The 19727-nt window shown below is 35.5% G+C and overlaps 1 protein-coding gene and 1 pseudogene across 2 annotated transcripts; both read right to left on the reverse strand.

Annotated features, from left to right (window-relative positions):
• LOC120138762 overlaps positions 1-1375 on the reverse strand; it is a 31596-nt pseudogene extending 30221 nt beyond the window's left edge.
• LOC120138761 (mannosyl-oligosaccharide 1,2-alpha-mannosidase MNS1-like) lies at positions 136-17688 on the reverse strand. 2 transcript variants are annotated; one of them, XM_039154168.1, is made up of 14 exons: positions 17391-17688; positions 16677-16724; positions 16197-16328; positions 15089-15201; positions 10718-10783; positions 10373-10544; positions 6512-6601; positions 6184-6308; positions 6020-6085; positions 5323-5431; positions 5132-5230; positions 4122-4202; positions 3874-4044; positions 136-609 (listed from the first exon to the last, which is right to left on the reverse strand). In XM_039154168.1, the coding sequence occupies exons 1-14, from the start codon at positions 17547-17549 to the stop codon at positions 367-369; spliced, it is 1674 nt and encodes a 557-aa protein (XP_039010099.1). In that variant the 5' UTR covers positions 17550-17688; the 3' UTR covers positions 136-366. The 2 variants fall into 2 exon arrangements, with proteins under 2 accessions (XP_039010099.1, XP_039010100.1); XM_039154169.1 differs by lacking the exon at positions 10718-10783.
• Positions 17689-19727: the final 2039 nt, after the last annotated feature.

Below are 19727 nucleotides of genomic sequence, written 5' to 3' on the forward strand. Positions count from 1 at the left end.
AGGGCCAAAATGGTTTTGGATAACCAATAGATGATGTAAAATAGGAAATCGTAGACATTGGGAAAACGTCGACCTGTTAGACTTGTATAAGAAAAAATAAATCCTAGACAACTGACTGTAAACTTGTTGCCTAAAGTTCTCGGACATATGGACAATTCAATCCATATGAATATATGATACAACAGTTTACATCAACCTGGAATGAAGGATTTGGTTCAAGCCACATGCTTCCCCGATCGAAACCAGAGACCTACTCTTCTATCCATTCCATGAAACGACATTGTTAAACATGTAGCTTCTCATCTACTCGGAGGTTTAAAATCTCATATAAGTTCTGCCAGGAACAATAAAGTGAAAAAAACAATCCTATTTACCGCCCAATCGACCAGTCTTCCTGCTTCGTATTTTAATCACGGGCTTATGTTGTCCTTCTGATGAAGCAACATTTGCATCATTGCGGTTAATGATTCGTAAAGGATGTGCTTCTGTGTTGAATACCCATTCATTCAAAGGGATGACAGTAGGTGGTGAGAAAAGAAGATAAAGGTATTTCAGTGTCTCTGCGAGAAAAAAGCTTTGCATCATGTTGTCTTTAATACCCGTGTTAACCTGAAACCAACAGTTAACATAAATGAATCACAACAGTAACAAACATCAAATAATGACAAGATTTTGCTCACTTGACTAAAATTCAAGTTCTGATGATCACTTGCACACAGATGAAGCATATAAATCTCGAAAAATTTTAACCTTCTTCCTTACATAAATTTCACTCAGTTTTTTGAACTCTTTTTAGCAATAGAATAGACAGCACAGTTGTTGGGGTGCCGAGGGGGGGTTCAGAGTCGGCTATCTGAATAAAACTACAAATCCTCAACCTAAGTAACTAGTTAATAACCGGATGAAGTGATGGAATAGTATTCCAGAATTACCAGACAACACACTCTTTCCCAAATTCTCTCTAATTCTCTATTTTCTTCTTCTACTCTACAAATTTAGATTAATCTCCATCTTTATAGATTAGAAGGCATCATTGGTATCAAAAACCATTGATCCGGAGATGGCTGAATGGACGAGGACTCGATTATAGAAAGAAATGGACAAAATGCAAAAGGAGTTGGATCATGCAGAGTCCAAACTAGAGTTCAATGATAAAAGGATCCGCTCTGATCTTAGGGATAAAAAGCAAGTTGGGTGTGAGAGTTTTTTGATCGATTCAAACAAAAAATACAGAGGATGGAGAGCTCAATACTGATTGAGCCTACAGGATTTAAACAAAATAATCAACGATCGAGTGCCTGCGATCTGAAGGAGACAACTTCAAAGGCTGGCTACTCAAGATGAACAAATTTTTGCAGCAGACTTGTGTGCAAGACAAAGTGCAGACTATAATAATGCACCGAGATGGTCATGCACTTCAATAACATCTGAAGTTCATACACAAGAATGGTACATTGATGTTAAATGAACTGATTATGTGCATGCAATGATTTCCCCCAATTTTTTAAAAATGAATTCACTGATATGATGTTTGAACTGGTGAGCCTAAAGAATATTACAAAAGTGGAAGAGTATTACGAGTAATTTGAGGACTTGTCGAGTCTGTTTGAGTATATTCATCAGTTATCCTAAACCTGAAATTGCTAAACCCGTCCAGATTTTGTCTAAAAAGGTAGACCCACACTAACAACCTTGCAAAACAGACGAGTCCTTGTTTAATTTAACTATAGGAAACCTTATACTCTTTTTTTTTTTAATTATCAAAGGAATCCTTATACTCTTGATAAACAACATCCATATATATCTTCTCCTCAACTACTCACTCAGCCACCTCTACTTCCAATACCTAAAGGACACCCTTTACCACTCATCCAAAACTGTTCAAACCAAATCCCTATTTTCCATACAAAACACAAGGAAATAAAAATTGCACCCAATAGTCATAGCCCTCTACCAAGTTACCGACCAAATACAAAGAGGAGAGGGAGGACTGGAGGAAAGGGAGGACTGGAGGAAAAGCGGAATGTGAATGAGGTGTGGACTTAAATTTATTTTAGGCCATAAATGTGTTCGCTCACAGCTATATATGATATTGGTTGATGATGTGCAGGCTGTGAAGAATGGAGGAGTTTGTTGGCTGTCTTGACTCCATGACGAGATTACAATGGATAATAATGTTGCTGGTCATAAGGATCAGATTTCTCTTCATGCAATTTGGGCTACAAGCGGACGCAAACAATGCTCATTATGGGAAGGACACAAATTACCTCAAACAGTAAATGGGGTGCAAGTATCTTCAGTTGGAGACTAAAGAGTTGTATAAGCATCTTCAGTGGGAGACTCAAGGCTTGTCTCAAACCACACTACCACAGATGTTTTAGTCTTGCTTTTAATGGTTTTGATATTGTTCTCAGTGTTGAACAGATTTAGAGTCAAACCATTAAGCTATGCTCGTACTGGTACACTGACCTACAAAAAGATGCCATTGAACAATTGGTAGCGAAAATGAAGGATGCTGATAGCATCAATTCTTTTGCATCCCTTGCGGTGTTAGTCAAAAGAAGGATGGTACATAGAGGATATATGTGTATTACTTAAGCTCACTCAACTTACTGTTAAAGAAAGGTTTCCCATTCCCTTGGTGAGCTACTACTTGATAAGTTGCCAGATGCTTAATGTTTATCTATATTGAACTTGCGAGCAGGTTACCATCAAACCTCTTAATGCCACCTGTTCTCGTCTTCTAATCAAATTAGCTGTTCAATCAACTCTTGGTCCTCACAATTGGCCGAAAATCCTAACAATTTACCCAGTTCCCATAGCGATTGTGCTTCTTCCCTAATGGATCTCCATATGTTGTCAAAGTCCCCATCAGACAAGGATTTGTTGGCATCTTATTATTATTATTTTTGATAGGAAGTTAAGACCTCGTTAAAAACCCCCTTCATGATTAACGGAATGCCAATTGGTGTTCCTTAATCAGCGGAAGGAGGAAAAGAGTGCCTCATAATTCATTAATAAGTACAAGATTACATAATGTTTAAAACAAACAAGCCCCTTACAAAAACAACCCGAAACACACCAAAAAACACATCTTTCACTCAATTAAACAATATCCCAACCCAACAAACAATAGCTACCCAATACCAGCCTTAGCTAAGCTATCAGCTTCTATGTTTGCCGTCCTGTCAACCCATCTGATAACTCCTTCCAAAACTCTTATCATGGCAACAATATCTTTGACTAGATGAAGAAAAACATCAGGACAACTATCTAAATTCTTAACCCAATCCACAGCAAGTTTGCTATCCGATTCAACAATCCACCGATTCTTAAACCTCTGAAGAATAGGCTCAAAGATAAGTACACCCCTCTTGATGGCAACAACCTCCAGCAAAGTTGGCATCTTATTATCTTCAATGACTTTTAATTACTTGATATAAGAAATTTGTATGGGAGTTGCATTTTATATTTGGGAATATGATGCCTTACACATGCATAGTTCCATCATTCCCAACTTGGAGAGTGGTGAAAATTAGGTTTCCAGGAACTTGTAGGGAAATACATTTCTCTCAGTAAGCCTTTTCTTCAATATTATAGAATTTCTCTCCTCCCTTTATTTCCACTGCACTTCCCCCTTTTCCCTCAACCACACACTGCGTTAGGGGGCTAAAAAATATCTCAAGGGCCACAAGAAGGTAATCAGGCATTAAGTACATACTTATGACCAAACTAGCTAAAAGACTGAAAACCCATGCTAAGCATCTAGTTTTTTCTTTTATTAAAAATTATGATCATTGAAAGGATTTTAAAGGATAAATATAAACACAAAGGAAACAACAATAGTGCCGGGGGGTTTGATAGAGCACTTACATCCTTTAGTCCAACATATCCAGATTCTATTCGGGAGTTCTTTTCAAATGCTTGAAATATATTCCAGCCCCACTCTTGATATGTCTTATTACCGGTTAAGCGCCATAGGTAAAAGAGTGATTCAACTGTCTCGGGTCTCAATATGTTCCAGGATGTTCCCACACTCATGTCCTAAAAAGATCACATTTAGAACTATCACCATATAACATGATAAGAGATCATATATCATGAGAATAATGCTAACTTACTTGTCCAGGATTAAAGAAATAATTCTCTCCAGCTAACTTTGTTGGTGTGGATTGGTAGAAATTGTAACAAGTCCAAGCAAGCTACATAAGAAGACAAAAAATTCAGGAGCCAAAGAATCAACTTCTATTTGAATGGATTATACAGGGGGATACAAGTATTTGAAACCCAACCTATTTAAACCTGGCTATTCTACTCAAAGCCCTCCATTTGCACCCTTACATGAAGACAATATTTTACATCCCCCCAAATAAACGGAAATAAAAGAGAACTGCAATCCAAGCATCTTCTTTTATTTAAAAAGCAAGCAGGAGGGCCAAAAATGCCAGCGACTATGAACTCAAACTCTTAATCGCCATAAACCATACATAAGAGGGAAATGTGCCTATAAGAATGCATTTAAGAAGATAATTATACATGGAAAAAAGGAGGAAATGCGCCTATACTGAGGAAAGAAATCTACAATGCCAAAAGGAGAAGCACTAATTTCATCATAAATAAACTTATTGTATACCTCTACCCTTTTTTTCCCCTTAAATAGAAGAAAAGTCCTCAAGTACAACTTCATTCCCGGGTGCCAATTTGAAAAAGGTACAAAACTTTTTCTAATAGAAGGCATGAAGAAACTCTTATCATTGGGAACCATATAGAAAAAAACAGTTTAATTCTCCCTCTTTCAGCAAGCAACAATCTTAACACATCTAGTTTATTATTCCTGAAAGTTGGGTAAGACATTATGGTTTAGCTATACCTATGGGCACTGCTTTTTAGTTTTGACCAATTAAAGGAAAAATCATTTCCTATTTTGTTACAAGATTTCCTCCGTACATATGCTGTATGCACCAAAAAAAACATGAGCAGTAATCTTGTTCATCTGTTAATCTCATGGACATCAACTCTGTATCAGAGCCAGTAAGGCTAACTTTGATAGTGAAAATATATTAACATTTTTCTGTAGTATAATCAAGGTGAGAGCAGTTTAAGCTTTGGTATTTCAGGTCATCAAAAGTACCTCTTCAGCAAGTGAAAGAATTTTTTTTGCCTCATCAGGACCATAACCAGATGAACCTAAAGCCAACATTCCTGGAGCAAAGCATGCTAATTCATCCATCTGCATAAATATGAAATGCCAGAGCAAGAAATGAAATACTCAGAAGTATAAAATAATAATGCCAGCAGTAGAGTCATGGTAAGCCATATTACCTTGTCTGTCAGTGAATCCCCATTTTTCTCACATATATATGAAAAAGATGATGGTGTTGACCTTCTAATTAAGTTTTGAAGACCTTTCATTGATGTCTCCCACATATCTCTACATTCAACATCCCACAATTGGGGTTTTCTTATCAGAAAGTTAAATCAACATAAAATAGTTGAATATTGCATTAAAACCAATATGCTTAAAGCATGAATAAAGGCTATCAGCATTTTTATTCTTGTTCAATCTATAACTTTTTTTAATTTTAAAGTCCGTTAAGAATTTATCTCAGATAACTAAACTTCAGCCTTCCCCAAGTATAACATTTTATTTTCATACTCTTGACTTCAGAACCAAAAAAAAAAATACAAAAGATGGAAGTGACATCCATTTTATATTAGTTTAATGCATTAGATCCTTGTCACAGTCTGCATGAGCCTAAAGAGGAGCCAAAAACAAAAAAGTACTTTCATTATAAAGAAACAACAAAATAGGCAAAAGTGGACCCACAATCACCAAGTAGTGAACAACAAGTAAGTTTTCTGAAATCTTATGTTAAGAATAAACTTGATCATGCAGGATGGAAGGAGGCTCATCTCCTTCAAAGTCTTAACATTCAAAGGAAAAATATTTTACATCCAATGAATCAGCTATAATAGAAGCAACTCAAAAAGGTAAGTTGAGAGAGAATGGGGTCCTCACCTATAAAGCTTTAAAGATGATGTTTTGTTTCCTTGTATCCAGGCTTTGAGCAGATATTCATAGAAGCTGCGATAAACTTACTCATATTATGCAGAACTTCAAATGAAAGAAATTATGAAATGTTAAGCCAAAAAACAGAAGGATGATTTTCAAATGGTAAATACCTGTCACCCATAGCACCAAAGGTTATAGTGGAGTATGAACCGGTTCCACTGTCAGGATTAATATAGATGGGAAGCAGACCATCAGCAGGAAAAGTTCTGTTAAGTGCAACTATGACCTTCTCCACCTAATGCATAAAACAACTAGATTAATTATCCACCTCAGAAACCAATAGCCACTAAAAAACATTTTCCCCTCAAAAAAGCCAATGGTGGTCTTTTACACATCTTTTTATTAAAATAAAAAGGGAAAAAATTAACCATGGCTCCTATTTTTTTTTTATTGCAATTGGCTCGACACAAAAGTCGGATATTAAGAAAGCAGTCCAACCTTCTCCTGATACTTGGGATCTCCTGTTCTTTGTGAAAGAGCAATAAACTCTAGTTGTTCAGTCCCTGAGTCTGCAAGAATGCTTTGACCCTAGAGAACAGGGTAAAAATCAAACTCAATGAAATCAATATATAAGACAAATATCTAATAAAATCTCCAAATTGAAATAGCAGAGCTTTCTGCTTAGTAGGAAAGTCATAGAATGGCAAACTACCATACGAATGACCTAGCAAATTATTAGCCAAAAACAGACAGAATAATCTCTAGGGCACATGATCTCATTTGTTGGATAACCAAATAATAGTTTCAAGTCAAACTCATTTGAGCTTTAATCTCAACTAGAAGAATCAACTAAACAAATACTTCTGCACAATTCCACTCAAACCAACACATGTTCCATTAAGTCTTGAGCAATGTTAGTGATTTCCAATGCACAAGGGTTTGTTTACATCAACCCAAGGGTAAAATATGATTGAAATGCATTTGCCCTAAAATGTAAGGTGTTGTGGTTTGTATATTAAAAAATAAATAATGAACATATACATATAAGTAATAAAATTCTATACATTGTCTAAAAAGCTTAAAATCCATACACTATTAATCGAAATTAATAAATTAGCTCCACTCAATCAGCTAATTTATTCAAAAGATCAAGTTCTATCAGTAATTAACTAAAAGTCATTCTCAGACACTAGCTCAATTTTCCTTCTCTCTCATATTGATGTAGGAGCTTTAGTTATTCTATATTATTTTTTTACTTCAGTGATATTTATTAATTTAAGGCCTTATGGGTGGCTAAGATTATAAGATATCTTTAAGGTTTCCATCTAGGGCTAAGACTATTGGTTATCTTTAAGGTTTAAATCTAGTCTTAGGGTTAACTTTCTTTGTTACCCTATTATAAATAAGCTGTAAAATATTTGCATCCACATTCTTCTTCTTATTTTATTGAATTAATAGAAAGAAAATAGTGGTTTTTATAACCCGTAGTTTTCTAAAGTTCCATCTTCTTTCTCGTTTGTTCAGCCCTAATTGTATTGATTTACCATTGTTTCTCCCTAAACCACATCAAATTTTGGTAATTAGAGCCTAATTAGATCCAAGGGTTTGCTTTTTAACCCATGGTCGGAAGCATTAGTGGTCGAGGAAGGTAAAATCAATGCCAAGAAATTGAACTGGCTGCTCTACGACATGTGACTAAAGCATGCAGTTTATGCTAGGCTGCGACATGAACAGGTAGGAATCCAAATAAAGATTCCATAAGGTACCCACAACCTATTTGACATAATGGAAGATAGTATCTCGGATAAATTTGATTTAAGTGGGGAAGAAAACCCCTTTCATGATGCTGGACCTGCAAACCGTATGGTACAAGGTGGATTTGAGGGGTTGCTGCATGCCCTTGAATTACACAAGGGTGGAATTAATGTTAAAGTTGTTGATTTTCTAGGCAAGATGCATGAAGTAGAACACGAGTATAATCTATTATGACTTGTTTATGATGAGTACCCAGAAGAAACTGAAGATGTATAACCAATTCAGAGAGAGCCCTTGACTGTTCATAACGTGTTTACAACAACTAATGGTGAAGAGTCTAGCATTGTCGTAGTTGCACTTAGCTGAAGATCTTCACTCTGAATGGTGTTGAGATCTCAAGTTAAGGGTTCTAAAGAAGTTAGAGATCAATTGGAAAATGACTCATTTATTTGATAGTCCTAATACAAGACCCACCAGATCTCTAAAGGTGAATCAATGAGGAAGATTAGAGGCAATGATGATAAGACCAAAATTGGCATTGAAATAGATGCTTCATAAGTGGTATTCCTAACCAACATTCCAAAAAGGACTACCATCGCTATACCCAATGTCAAATTCAAGGGATGAAAGCATTCTTTATGGAATGCCCTTACCTAGATGATGAAACATTATTCTATGTTCCTACGGATGCGGGTATATTATCATGAGAAGGTCTTGGTTTAATGTTACGCTTGATCAATTGGCTAGTTTTATCGTGTTTCCGAAGATTGATTTGAATAGCAACTATCACCAAAATAGGTTGAGAAGTGTTGATGAATGGAAGATAACTTTAAGACTCCAAGTGGCCTTTATGAGAGGGTGGAAGCACCAAGCATATTTTTGCGGATCATGAGTGTGGAGGGTAAACAATCAAACTTTGCAAGACAACATTCAGTTACAGGAACAGCTACTTCAAATGTTGTAATTGTCTCTAAAATCTATTCATCAAAAACTAAACCTGTAGAAACTGTTGGGAGTGAGAGCAGGAATATTACTACTGTTCATGTGCCAAACAACACTGATTGAGGTAGACGAAAAAAATGGTAAATCAACTGCTATCACACTGGTTAATGAAAAGCTGCTTCAGTTTGTGATACACTGAGAGAAGAAAGTACAGAACTATCTGTTACCCAAGATATCACGAAAAATTGGAATACAATGAATTTCTTGTGGTTAAAGATAGGGATGTTAATGGTGTTGAGGTTCACAATACATAAGTAGATATCTCTGGGGCTGAAGTGCTCTCTGCGAAGCATTTTACTGCTGAACCAACCAGTGGGGTTCTTGATAAAGAAATTTATGTTGAAGTGGTGAAAGTTCTCTTGCAAAAGTTGAATTTTCCAAGTTGGGGGGAATGAAACATGATTTTTTTTTTTACTTCAGTAATATTTTATTAATTATAAGACCTTATGGATGGCTAAGAGTATAAATTATCTTTAGGGTTTCAATCTAGGGCTAGGATTAACTTAATAGGACACTAGTATAAATTATCCTTAGTATAAATAAGTTGTATAATATTTACATCTACATTATTCATATTATTATTTTTGAATTAATAGAAGGACACTAGTAGTTTTAACTTTTAACTCTTAAGTTTTCTAAAGTTCCACCTTTCTTACTCATTTGTTCAGCCCTAATTTATTAATTCACTGTTGTTTCTCTCTAAACCACATCACATATTCAATACAAAGTTGCTTATAACCATATTACTGATCGTTGTTTTAAAGAACATTCACATTATTCCTTCTTTTCAAGGTACATGTAATAAGAGAACTAAATACTAAAGCAACCGAAGGGACGCTTAAATTGTTATTGAGTTATATGCATTGACAAAAGCATGTCTAGATGCAAAAGCATGCACCTTGTCAAAGACATCCCTTACCCAAAGGGGTGCAACGAACCATTGTTAAGTATCATTATTTAATATATTTTTATTTGACTTCTCAATTCTCCTTTATCTGTACTCCAACTATTAACTATCAAAATATTAAAGCATAACCAGCATCTTTTACTTTTCAATTTTTTAATCCTGTAATATCCTTCTTTTTCACCCTTCTTTACTCAGAATCTTCTTCATTTCTTTATGTTTTTGCACACACTTTTTTCCCTTACTAATTCTTCACCTATCTAATCTCCATCCATCAAGTTACCTTAATATCAAAGTTTTTTTTATGCTAAGATTGTTCGAAGGAAACATCTACTTGATCAAAAAGTCTTAGACATTGTTTTAGTCCCAGATTTCTCCATCGACGGTCTGACTGTGTTTGTCTATACTTCTTTGCTCTCCTTTTTTTGGATCAAATGAAAGACAAGGTGCAAATCTGCAGGAAGCCTTGATGAAGATGAAGAAAATGGCAGAAAAATGTCAGAAACCAGTTTAGACGACTTTTTGGCTGGTTCATCCGGTTCTGAGTTCCGGTTTTTTAGCGGTTTAAAGCGGTTCTATAACACTAATTGAACCATTAGACCTGGTGGTTCCCAGTTTAACTGGCCAATACGGTCCAGTTTCAACAACACTACATCAAGGAGAGTAAATACTAAACAACAACAATGCAAAAAACTTACCCCAGTCCATCCAGGGTTATGTGGATTTCCATGAGCCAAGTTGATAACATTATAAGGAATTCCAGTGGGCGTATCCCAGGCAGGTAGCAATCTGTCTCCAATATCTCTAGCTTTTTCGAGGAAAACCTTGTCCCCTGAAAGATCATGTGCACTTAGAAGTCCACCTACAACTCTGAATTTTCAGTTAGAATACAAAGGACAAATTAGTTAAACATCAGTGTCAATTTAAAATAAAACAACACCAGAAGGTGTGGGGGGGACTATTTAGATGGGGAAAATGAATAATAACTCAGAATACTTTCCTCACAAAACAACTAATGCATATATAAACTAGAAAAATGCAACCTTATGGTTGTCTCAAAAACACTGGCATCATAGTCCTTGTTGAAATCCAATTTGTTTGCAACCCACCTGCAAACAATAGCACCAGAGCATCTATTAATAGTAATTTAACCATAATCCCTCTAGGAAAACAGTATTACATATTATCTGTAATTCCCTGCTCGCCAGAGCACCAATGATCACATCTCAGCGTTATAAAAATGACCTGAACTTAATACTACTAGCTATTTTAACCAGAGGAGCATGTGAGTCAATCAAATTCATATTATTGAACTCAGACAATTGGAATCAAATTAAGCAAATAATCAACTAGAATTGGAAGTATTGGCTCAGGGCACCTCAGAGGGTACATAGACAGGTAAACTTGTAACAAAAAAGAACAAAGAACAAAATGAGCACTGAAGAAAATAATAGGAACAAGAAACAGATATGGATTCAGACAAGGAAGTTGACAGAACAAGAACGAATGCTAAGAATGTTGAAAGATACTTGAGAAACATACAACAGGAAAATGTGATAGACTGAAGTAAGGAGCAAAGGACAGAAATAATGAAAATTATATGCATTACATAATAACCAATAAGATCTTGTCCCATATCTATTTTCATCGTTACACATTTTCAGCACTACAATAATATGGCGATCTATGAGTTTCTTATTGAAAATAAAAAGGTGAGCTACAATTTCCTTGACAACAAATGAAACATATGTAAAGCTTTAACAAGTCGAGCTGTTGTATCCTAGGGGCAGCAGAACTAAGAAAAAACATTACCTGAAGCCACAAATTATCATAAACAAACAAATCATACACTAATAACCCAGTCTATTTGCCCATGCAATCTCATTCTTACTTTGAGAAGTGCATTTTTCAGGTGCACAAGCAATAAAGCATATACTAGGGGAACAAAGTTGAACAATATGTGCCTGATTTTCTGTCATAAATGGAAAATTGCTGCGATGGTAAAAGTGAATATCATTACTACAAGAGAAGATATCTGATAGGTATGAGGGACAGGCTTTTAATTTCAAAAAAAAAAAAAAAAAAATTCAATAAAAAGGAGAAAAGGAAAAATAATATTTCCAAGTGCATTGCCACAACTGACAAATGTGGTTATATTAAGATTATTTGTTAAAATACAAACAAATAAGAAAAAAAAATTAAGGGAAACTTTCACAAAATCCAGTTCAGAGAAAATGGAGCTAAAGCATTAGGGAAAACTCTATGCCATTCTCCTTTTGTCAATTTAAATACTCCATCTGCTATTTATATCATGTGCAAGATGCATGTTAGAACCAAAGAGAGTATGTTTGTATTAGGAACTTCCACTAGTTTATGACTTCATTTACGATGGAAAAGATATTGTTGTCTTAGTGGTCAGAGGTAAAAAAAGGAAGCTACTTCAGAGGTTAAAGTACTTATAAAACTAATTTGCTACTTGTTTATAGTTTTATGGTTTAATAGTAATTATTTTACAAAAAAATTGCAGTGCATTATAAGTTTAACTGTATTAATTTTAAATACCTTTGTGATATTTTATATTATCTAGGATGTTCATATTAGTTAGTATTTAACTTATTTCTAGCGTATTTGCCATTATGGTCGTCTTTGGCATTTTGAGCTTATATTACAGTTTAGTTTTAGCTTAAAAATATCCAAGGTTATTCATGGTCCCAGTAGCTTTGAATAGTGATCTATTGAGCTTTTGCTATTTTGAATTATTAAGACTTTGACTTATAAGGTTTTTGGTTTTGGATTTTCATATTGAAAATTGATATCAGACAGTTTGTGATTTAGATTTCAGGTTGTTTTCTTCAGAAATTGTTTTCAAATGCATTTTATACATAATGGCATAATCTGTTATCTGTAGTTGAATCTAGCTAACAAGAAAAGGCTTCGTTTATTTGCTCTTATCCGTTTCAAATTCTTCAAAACTAAAAAGTTGTTGGTTTTAGCTAAATGAGTTTTCTCCCATTTTAAGTATAACGGTGATTTAGTAATTGTAAGATCCTTGCATTAAAAGGTCTCTATTGATGGTGTACTAGGTAATTGTTTTAAATCCATTGATGTTGTTGTAAGCTCTTACAGGATTATTGGAATTACCATCCTTCTATAAAGCGCAACTTCCTTCAATTAATGGAGAACTATTTGGAGATGATTTTCCAGAAACATCTCATTAGGTGCATGTAGTAATCAAATATAAATTGGATCCTTCCTTGATGCAGTTTGACAGTAAAGTCTCTCCTAAACTATCCTGGATGTGGAGAGATATGGTGAGAAACCATTATAATGCTGATTCGTTGGGCTGTAGTATCAGAGGTAAATATAGCTTTAAAATTGGCAATGGGAGGAGCATTCGGTTTTGGCAAGACAATTGGACTATGGATCATCCGTTGATGGTATTGTTCCCTAGAATATTTTCTATTGCAGTAAATAAAGAAGGAAGATTAACTCAGTTTGGGGAGTTCAGTTCAAGGGGTTGGATTTGGAACGTTCAGTTGAGGAGAGAGTTGAATGACTGGGAATTTGAGCAATGGGCAAATTTGATGGTTGTGATCTCTGATTTCTCTATTTCTGCTGATGCCACTGATGGATTGTTTTGGAAGGGGAATGGGGAAGGGGTTTATACAGTGAAATCATGTGTCAACCTATCTTATTCGGGTTCTCCCGATTCAGAGGAAGCTAAATTTTGGAAGTCTAATGTTTGGAGGGGTCTGTTGCCTCCAAGAGTTGAGACTTTTCTTTGGCAAGTTACATTAAAGAAGTTGGCGGTCAAGACAGCTCTGGTTAAGAGAGGTGTTCAGGGCATAAATGATACTTTGTGTTCTTTCTGTAATCTTGAAGAGGAGTCTTCATCGCATTTATTTTTTCATGTTCGTTTGTTTGGCCAATTGGATGAAATTCTTGGGATATTGGAATTTTCAATCGGTTTTCATACAGAGGCTAAAAGATTCCTATTGGCTTGGAATGACTTGAAGTCCAACTCTCTTATCTGGCCATTCATTCCTGGAGCTGTTCTATGGACAATTTGGAAGACCAGGAATTTTATTGTGTTTGAAGGAGGGAAGCTTGATCGAGCAGAGATTTTCTTTCTTGCAAGGTGCAGGCTTGCTTCATGGTTTCTAGCTAAGGAAACTCATGTTAGTATTTCCAAGGATGATATTATTGCTGACCGTCCATAGTGGATTCCTACTCATCCCATTCTTATCGGGTTTCAACCGTGTTTCCTTGGTCCCCACCTCCAAAAGGTTTTGTTAAACTTAATGTGGATGCGGCTACCTCGAGTGATTGGAAGAGGAGTGGCTTAGGTGGTATTTTGAAAGACATGTCTAGTTCGATTCTTGGTTCCTTCAAAGAGCCGGCTGGTCCGGGGCCCCCAACTTTAATGGAATTGAAGGCTATCCTAAAGGGTTTAGATTTTTTTGAATCTATTCGTCATAGGGTTAAAGATAGACTGATTATTGAGAGTGATAGTCAGGTGGCAGTTGACTGGATTAAGGATGTGGTCTCTTGTCCTGTTGTTTATGTTCAAATAGTTAAAGACATTATTCAAAAGCTTAGTGTTTTTGAAGGTTTTATTAGGTGGGTTAGTAGGACAGCCAATATAGAGGCGGATGTCCTAGCTAAGGCGGGTATTGGGTGAATTATGCTCTGTTAAGGACTGTTTCTTTTTGGTTTTATCTCTCTTGAGGGAGATGGGTTGTATACTTTGTTTTATTTGAATTTATTGAATCCTAGGGCACTCCTTTCCTCCTTGTGTGGGTCAAGGAACTATTTTTAAGTTCCGTTAACCACCAAGGGGGTTTTTTGGAGGCCTTTTATTCCTATCAAAAAAAAAGAAGCTCAGGATCTTTTTACCTATTGCAGTTTAGCATTTACAAGTTCCATTCTCGTTTTCAAATCTGAAACCAGCTTGTCTGGCTCCAGTGAAACTTTGGAGATCTTTTTCTAACCAACTCCTATGAAGTTCATATCATATCACCATCAATATTCAACCTTAAAAACCAGAATGAGGTTCTATGTACTTTCAGAAATTCCTCTTCCGAAAAACAGAAACAAAGTGTGAGCCAAATTGAACATTTTCTAGGCAACTTCTTATTTGATTCATGTCCTATAGTATTGCAAAGAACTCATAACTTCTTATAAATAGTAATATCTCCATGACAAGTGAATTGCTAGCCCCTCATTGGTAAAGTAGCATGACATGGAATATCTAACTTACTGGAATGAAACTTCATCCAAATACCAAGCACATGCAAACAGAAATTCACATTTAAAAGGCATTTCTGATCAGAAGATGAGAGAACGATGCAATCTAGCATAGAAACAGAACTTTATATATCTATGGGGGGGCTGAAATAGAAAGTTGAACTCACTCTCTTGCTTTCTGGAACTGCTCATCTAAACCCATTATATATAAAGTATCAAGAGCATCTATCAGTGTTGCTCCAAGACCACCAAAGCTATCAACACCAATCTTTGACTGTGGCTGGTATAGGACATCAAAAGTAAACAAAATTAGCAACGGAATGAGGACCAGCCCACATTCTTTTTAGATTTGAAACTATAACTATTTGCATCAGTTATAGACTTCAAACAAGTCAAGACCATAGCAAACGTAAACAGAAAGGACAATGTTTGAAAAAAGTTGAAGTTGCTATGCATAAAATTACAAGATAGTTTTATTTTCTCCTATTATCCAATGTTTTTCAACAATTATAAGTTTCAATGAACTTTTGAATTATTGTCTGTAAGTTATGCGATAATTCTTTAGGATAAAGATTAGGTTTATCTTTTAAAAATTAGTGTTTTAGTCTAACACTAATTCTAGCCCACTTTGTAGATCAGGATAAAGCTAACATAGTTTAGTTTAGCTATAACTCTTGTAAATAACTCTTATATAAAGCTTTGTAATTATATCTATTTGAATAAAAATATGGTGAATAAAACTTACTTCTTTTTCACCGATTACCTACTTTCTACATTGTCTAAATTGTTCACATTTGACTCTGAGTCTCTGACACTTCCTTTCAAGTGATATTTTATTGCTAACATAAATTTATGTAAAGCATGATAATGAATGCAACGGCCATATCATTTTCCATATGACTGAAGACCAAGCACCCTGAACCTCATGAAATCAATCACTTTAAGTTCTTCAAGAAAGTTCAATAAGGTTTGTAAGTGAGACAAGTTCTAACAAGTAGAGTGAGTATGGCAAACATATTGCAACGATATTCAAGATAACTGTACTGAACATAATGTTGACGTGCAAAACTGAACACAGCTAAAACTAATAAAGGAAAAAACCAAATTGTAAATTTTGGCAAAGACAGCCCCCGGTTTGTAATGCAAATCATTGATATTATTGTTACTTTACATATCATAACTATGGTAATATCACCATTCACCAAAAATATAGTAAGCGAGGAAAAAGCCAGGACAACTGCCTGATATAAGATACATAGCAAGATTTCAGCCTACCTGAAGTTCGTCATTGCCCCATGCATACTTCTCATATGAACTCCAGGCATGAACCATAGCTTCCTTCACTTTTTCTCTTCTTTGTATTTCAATGGGATCCTCTGGCACCGCCTTACTCTTTAATTCCTCCAGCTGAAAGAACCAAATTAATCCTCAGTCCATGCATCGGTACATATATTGATAGCAATTAACACAACAGGATCCATGAAGTCAGAAGAAAAGAAGAAAAACAGATTATTTCATAAACATATCACTGATCCCACCATTTTTTACAATATGTTGACATGGATTAGAAAATAATGCCTACATCTAGAGTCTCCAAACAAACTCATCTAAAAATTTGTCATCCTAGAGCAATAATAATAAAAAAAACCTCCTGCAAGGAAAAAGATGGTTAATGACTGTAAAAAACGGTGTTTCACGTTTATTCAATTATCTAAAGAAGAATGATTAACTTAAGCATACAAATGGAGCTCTCACCATATCTTGTAATCGGCGCAATTCATCGGTTAACTTGGACACTTCAACCTACATATCAGTATGAAATTTGTTAAACACAGGCATTCAAAAAGAATATAGCTCCTATAGCCAGTGTGTATCCAATTCAAAGTGAGGAATATGAAAACAACAGCTTTCACCAATCATTCTTGCAAATCCATAACAAATATCTACTTTAATTTGTATAGCCATCAAGACCATTTAATTAATATTGTTAGTACTTCTCATCTTTAAAAACAACAAAAGCGGGGTTCCCAGAATGCACAAGGAATGCGCTTCTTCATACACCACATTCAAAAATTGGCCAATCTTTAGCTAATTCTCAACGATAAAATAGTGAATCAACCATAATTCATTCTCCCAAAAGCCAACATAAAATTAGCAAATAAATAAATAAAATAAAACACTATCAAATTAACGAGTTCTAGTTTCAAAATAAAAATTCCTCAATATTCCAATAACATTATCAGAATTATACCGATAAGTGCATACAGATCAGCTCTCAGATTTGTCCCAAATTCATAATCTAGAACATCTAATTCCTTCTTCAGGAAAAAAATTATAATCCCTTCAATTTCACGTCATTTTAAAAATAATAATAACTAGATTATCATTCCTGATTTCTCAAACAGAAAAAAAAACACGGCAATAGATGAAATTAAAGAGAGAAAAATAAATAAAAAAGTAGAGGATTACCTCGTGTTCTCTAACGAGAGTTTGACGATCCCAAACGAAAAAAGTAGCTGAAACAAAAACAATCAAAAGCAAAGCCAAACGCTTTGGTCTTTTCAAATAATACGATGGATTACAGTATCTAAATCTAGTGGAAGATGACGATGATCTAGTCCTAGCCATTTTCTTTCTTTTTTTTCGTTAAATACGATTTGGATCTTCAAAACAAAGATATTTCATAAATAATAAGATGGAGAGTGGTGAAAGCGAATGGAGGAAGAAGGAAGACTTGGGTACAACCGAAAATGAAAATGAAAATGAAAATGAAGAATAAGAACAGGAAAAAGGAAAAATATTTTAAACGGAGAAAAAACAATAAATTTTAAATTATACGTGTAGTAGCCAATGAGAGCAATGCTAAAAAGGTTGAGGTGCTATTAGCCATTTTAAAATGATTAAAAAAAGAGAAAATCGCCTCAGTGACCAAAAATGTCTTATAATATATGATTTTAATCAACTTTTTTTGGATTTGCCAAAATGACCAACAAAATCGCAACGCGAAATAAAAATCGCAACGCGATCCCCAGAATCGCAAATCAGTTTCCAAAATCGCAACGCGATTCTTGAAAATCGCAATGCGATAGTACAAATTCGCATTGCGATTTTCCAAAATCGCAACGCGAATATGAAAATCGCAACGCGAACACATAAATCGCAACGCGTATCCGTAAATCGCAACGTGTATCCGTAAATCGCAACGCGTATGGGTAAATCGCAATGCGTATCCGTATATCGCAATGCGTATCCGTAAATCGCAACGATAATACATAAAATCGCAACGCGTATCCGTAAATCGCAACGCGATATTTAAAGCGCCATTATAATCGCTACGCGTATTTTATTTTCAAATTACAAAAACGAATATTAAGACAAAATCCCGTAATCGCAACTCATAACCTAAAACCTAAAATCACAACTCAGTCCCATCTCCATCTCTCACTCTCTACGGCGAAGAAATCCGTCCCCATCTCCGAAGATTTCCGTCCCCATCTCCGGCGAAATCCCTCACAACCATTCACGGTCAGAAATCCCTCACAATATTCAGAAATGGAAAATCAACCTCCGAGGGTTGGTTTTTTTAATTATTTTTATTTTGAAATGTTTGCATTATTGTAGGTTTTTCATATTGAAACTGATGATAAGTTTACTGGTCATTTCAATAATAGATTAACCATTTCACTTAGATTTCATTTCGCGTTACGATTCTGTCGTTGCGATTTTCATTTCGCGTTGCTATTATCTCGTTGCGATTTTCAAGTTAGTATTTGTCTTTGTCTTTGTTCTGTCTTTTGGTTGAAGTAATGCAATCCATTCAAGTTTCAATTTGCAGAAGAGTCGCAACGAGATAAATGAAAATCGCAACGAGAATTGCGATTTTGGTTTCGCGTTGCGATTCTCTCGTTGCGATTTTCATTTCGCGTTGCGATTTTCATTTCTCTCGTTGCGACAGTCATTCTCTCGTTGCGATTTTCATTTCAACCAAAAGACAAAACAGTGTTGCAAATTTTAGTTTCAAGAATAAACTACTACTTTTTATGTTTATTGTTTTTGGTATATCTTCACAGTGTAGTTTTTGGTATATCTAACTTGGTATGTTTATTGTTTTTGTAGAAATTTTTTTCGGCTTCATTGACATTAAGGAATAAAGTTAGCCTAGCCACTACAATTGCTTCGAAGCTTTCACCTGCTCAAAGACAATTGTTTGAGGAAACCTGCTTCGGGCCATGGCTGAGAGTACAGCATCCGGGTGGAGATGCTAATTTGACCCATTTGTGGCTTCAGACCATGACATCAAATCTACCCGACAGTATACAACGTGGTGAGGAAGAGATATGGTTTCATTTTCCACCAGCGTATACTTGTTTTGGGCGGAAGGAGTTCTGCTTAATCACTGGTCTACGATTCGGACACGATGATGTAGGCCGGTACACTCGTCATATCGCCCGCCCATCATGGTTATCCCGGGTTTTTCCGGATGAGTCAATGGAGAAGCCGAACCTACACGTCGACGACCTGAAGAAATTGTTTAATAAGAAAGCTGGTTTCACTCGGATGGATGACGTCGATGTTGTCCGAGTATGCCTTCTACTACTTGTGTATGCCGGCTTTTTAGGCAGAGAGGCCAGACAACCTATTCCTCGGGAGCTAATAATATTGGTAGAGGACCTGAATGCATGGAATCTGTTTCCGTGGGGTTCGTATATATGGAAAGCTACCTGGACTAAGTTGTCTACTGCCTTTGATGACCGCAAAAGTTTGCGTGGCGATGGGTCGAAATACACTTTGTCAGGCTTTGTTTGG

This window comes from Hibiscus syriacus, unplaced genomic scaffold (assembly GCF_006381635.1).
Source record: "Hibiscus syriacus cultivar Baekdansim isolate YM2019G1 unplaced genomic scaffold, ASM638163v2 tig00110705_pilon, whole genome shotgun sequence".
In the NCBI taxonomy this organism is placed as follows: domain Eukaryota; kingdom Viridiplantae; phylum Streptophyta; class Magnoliopsida; order Malvales; family Malvaceae; genus Hibiscus; species Hibiscus syriacus.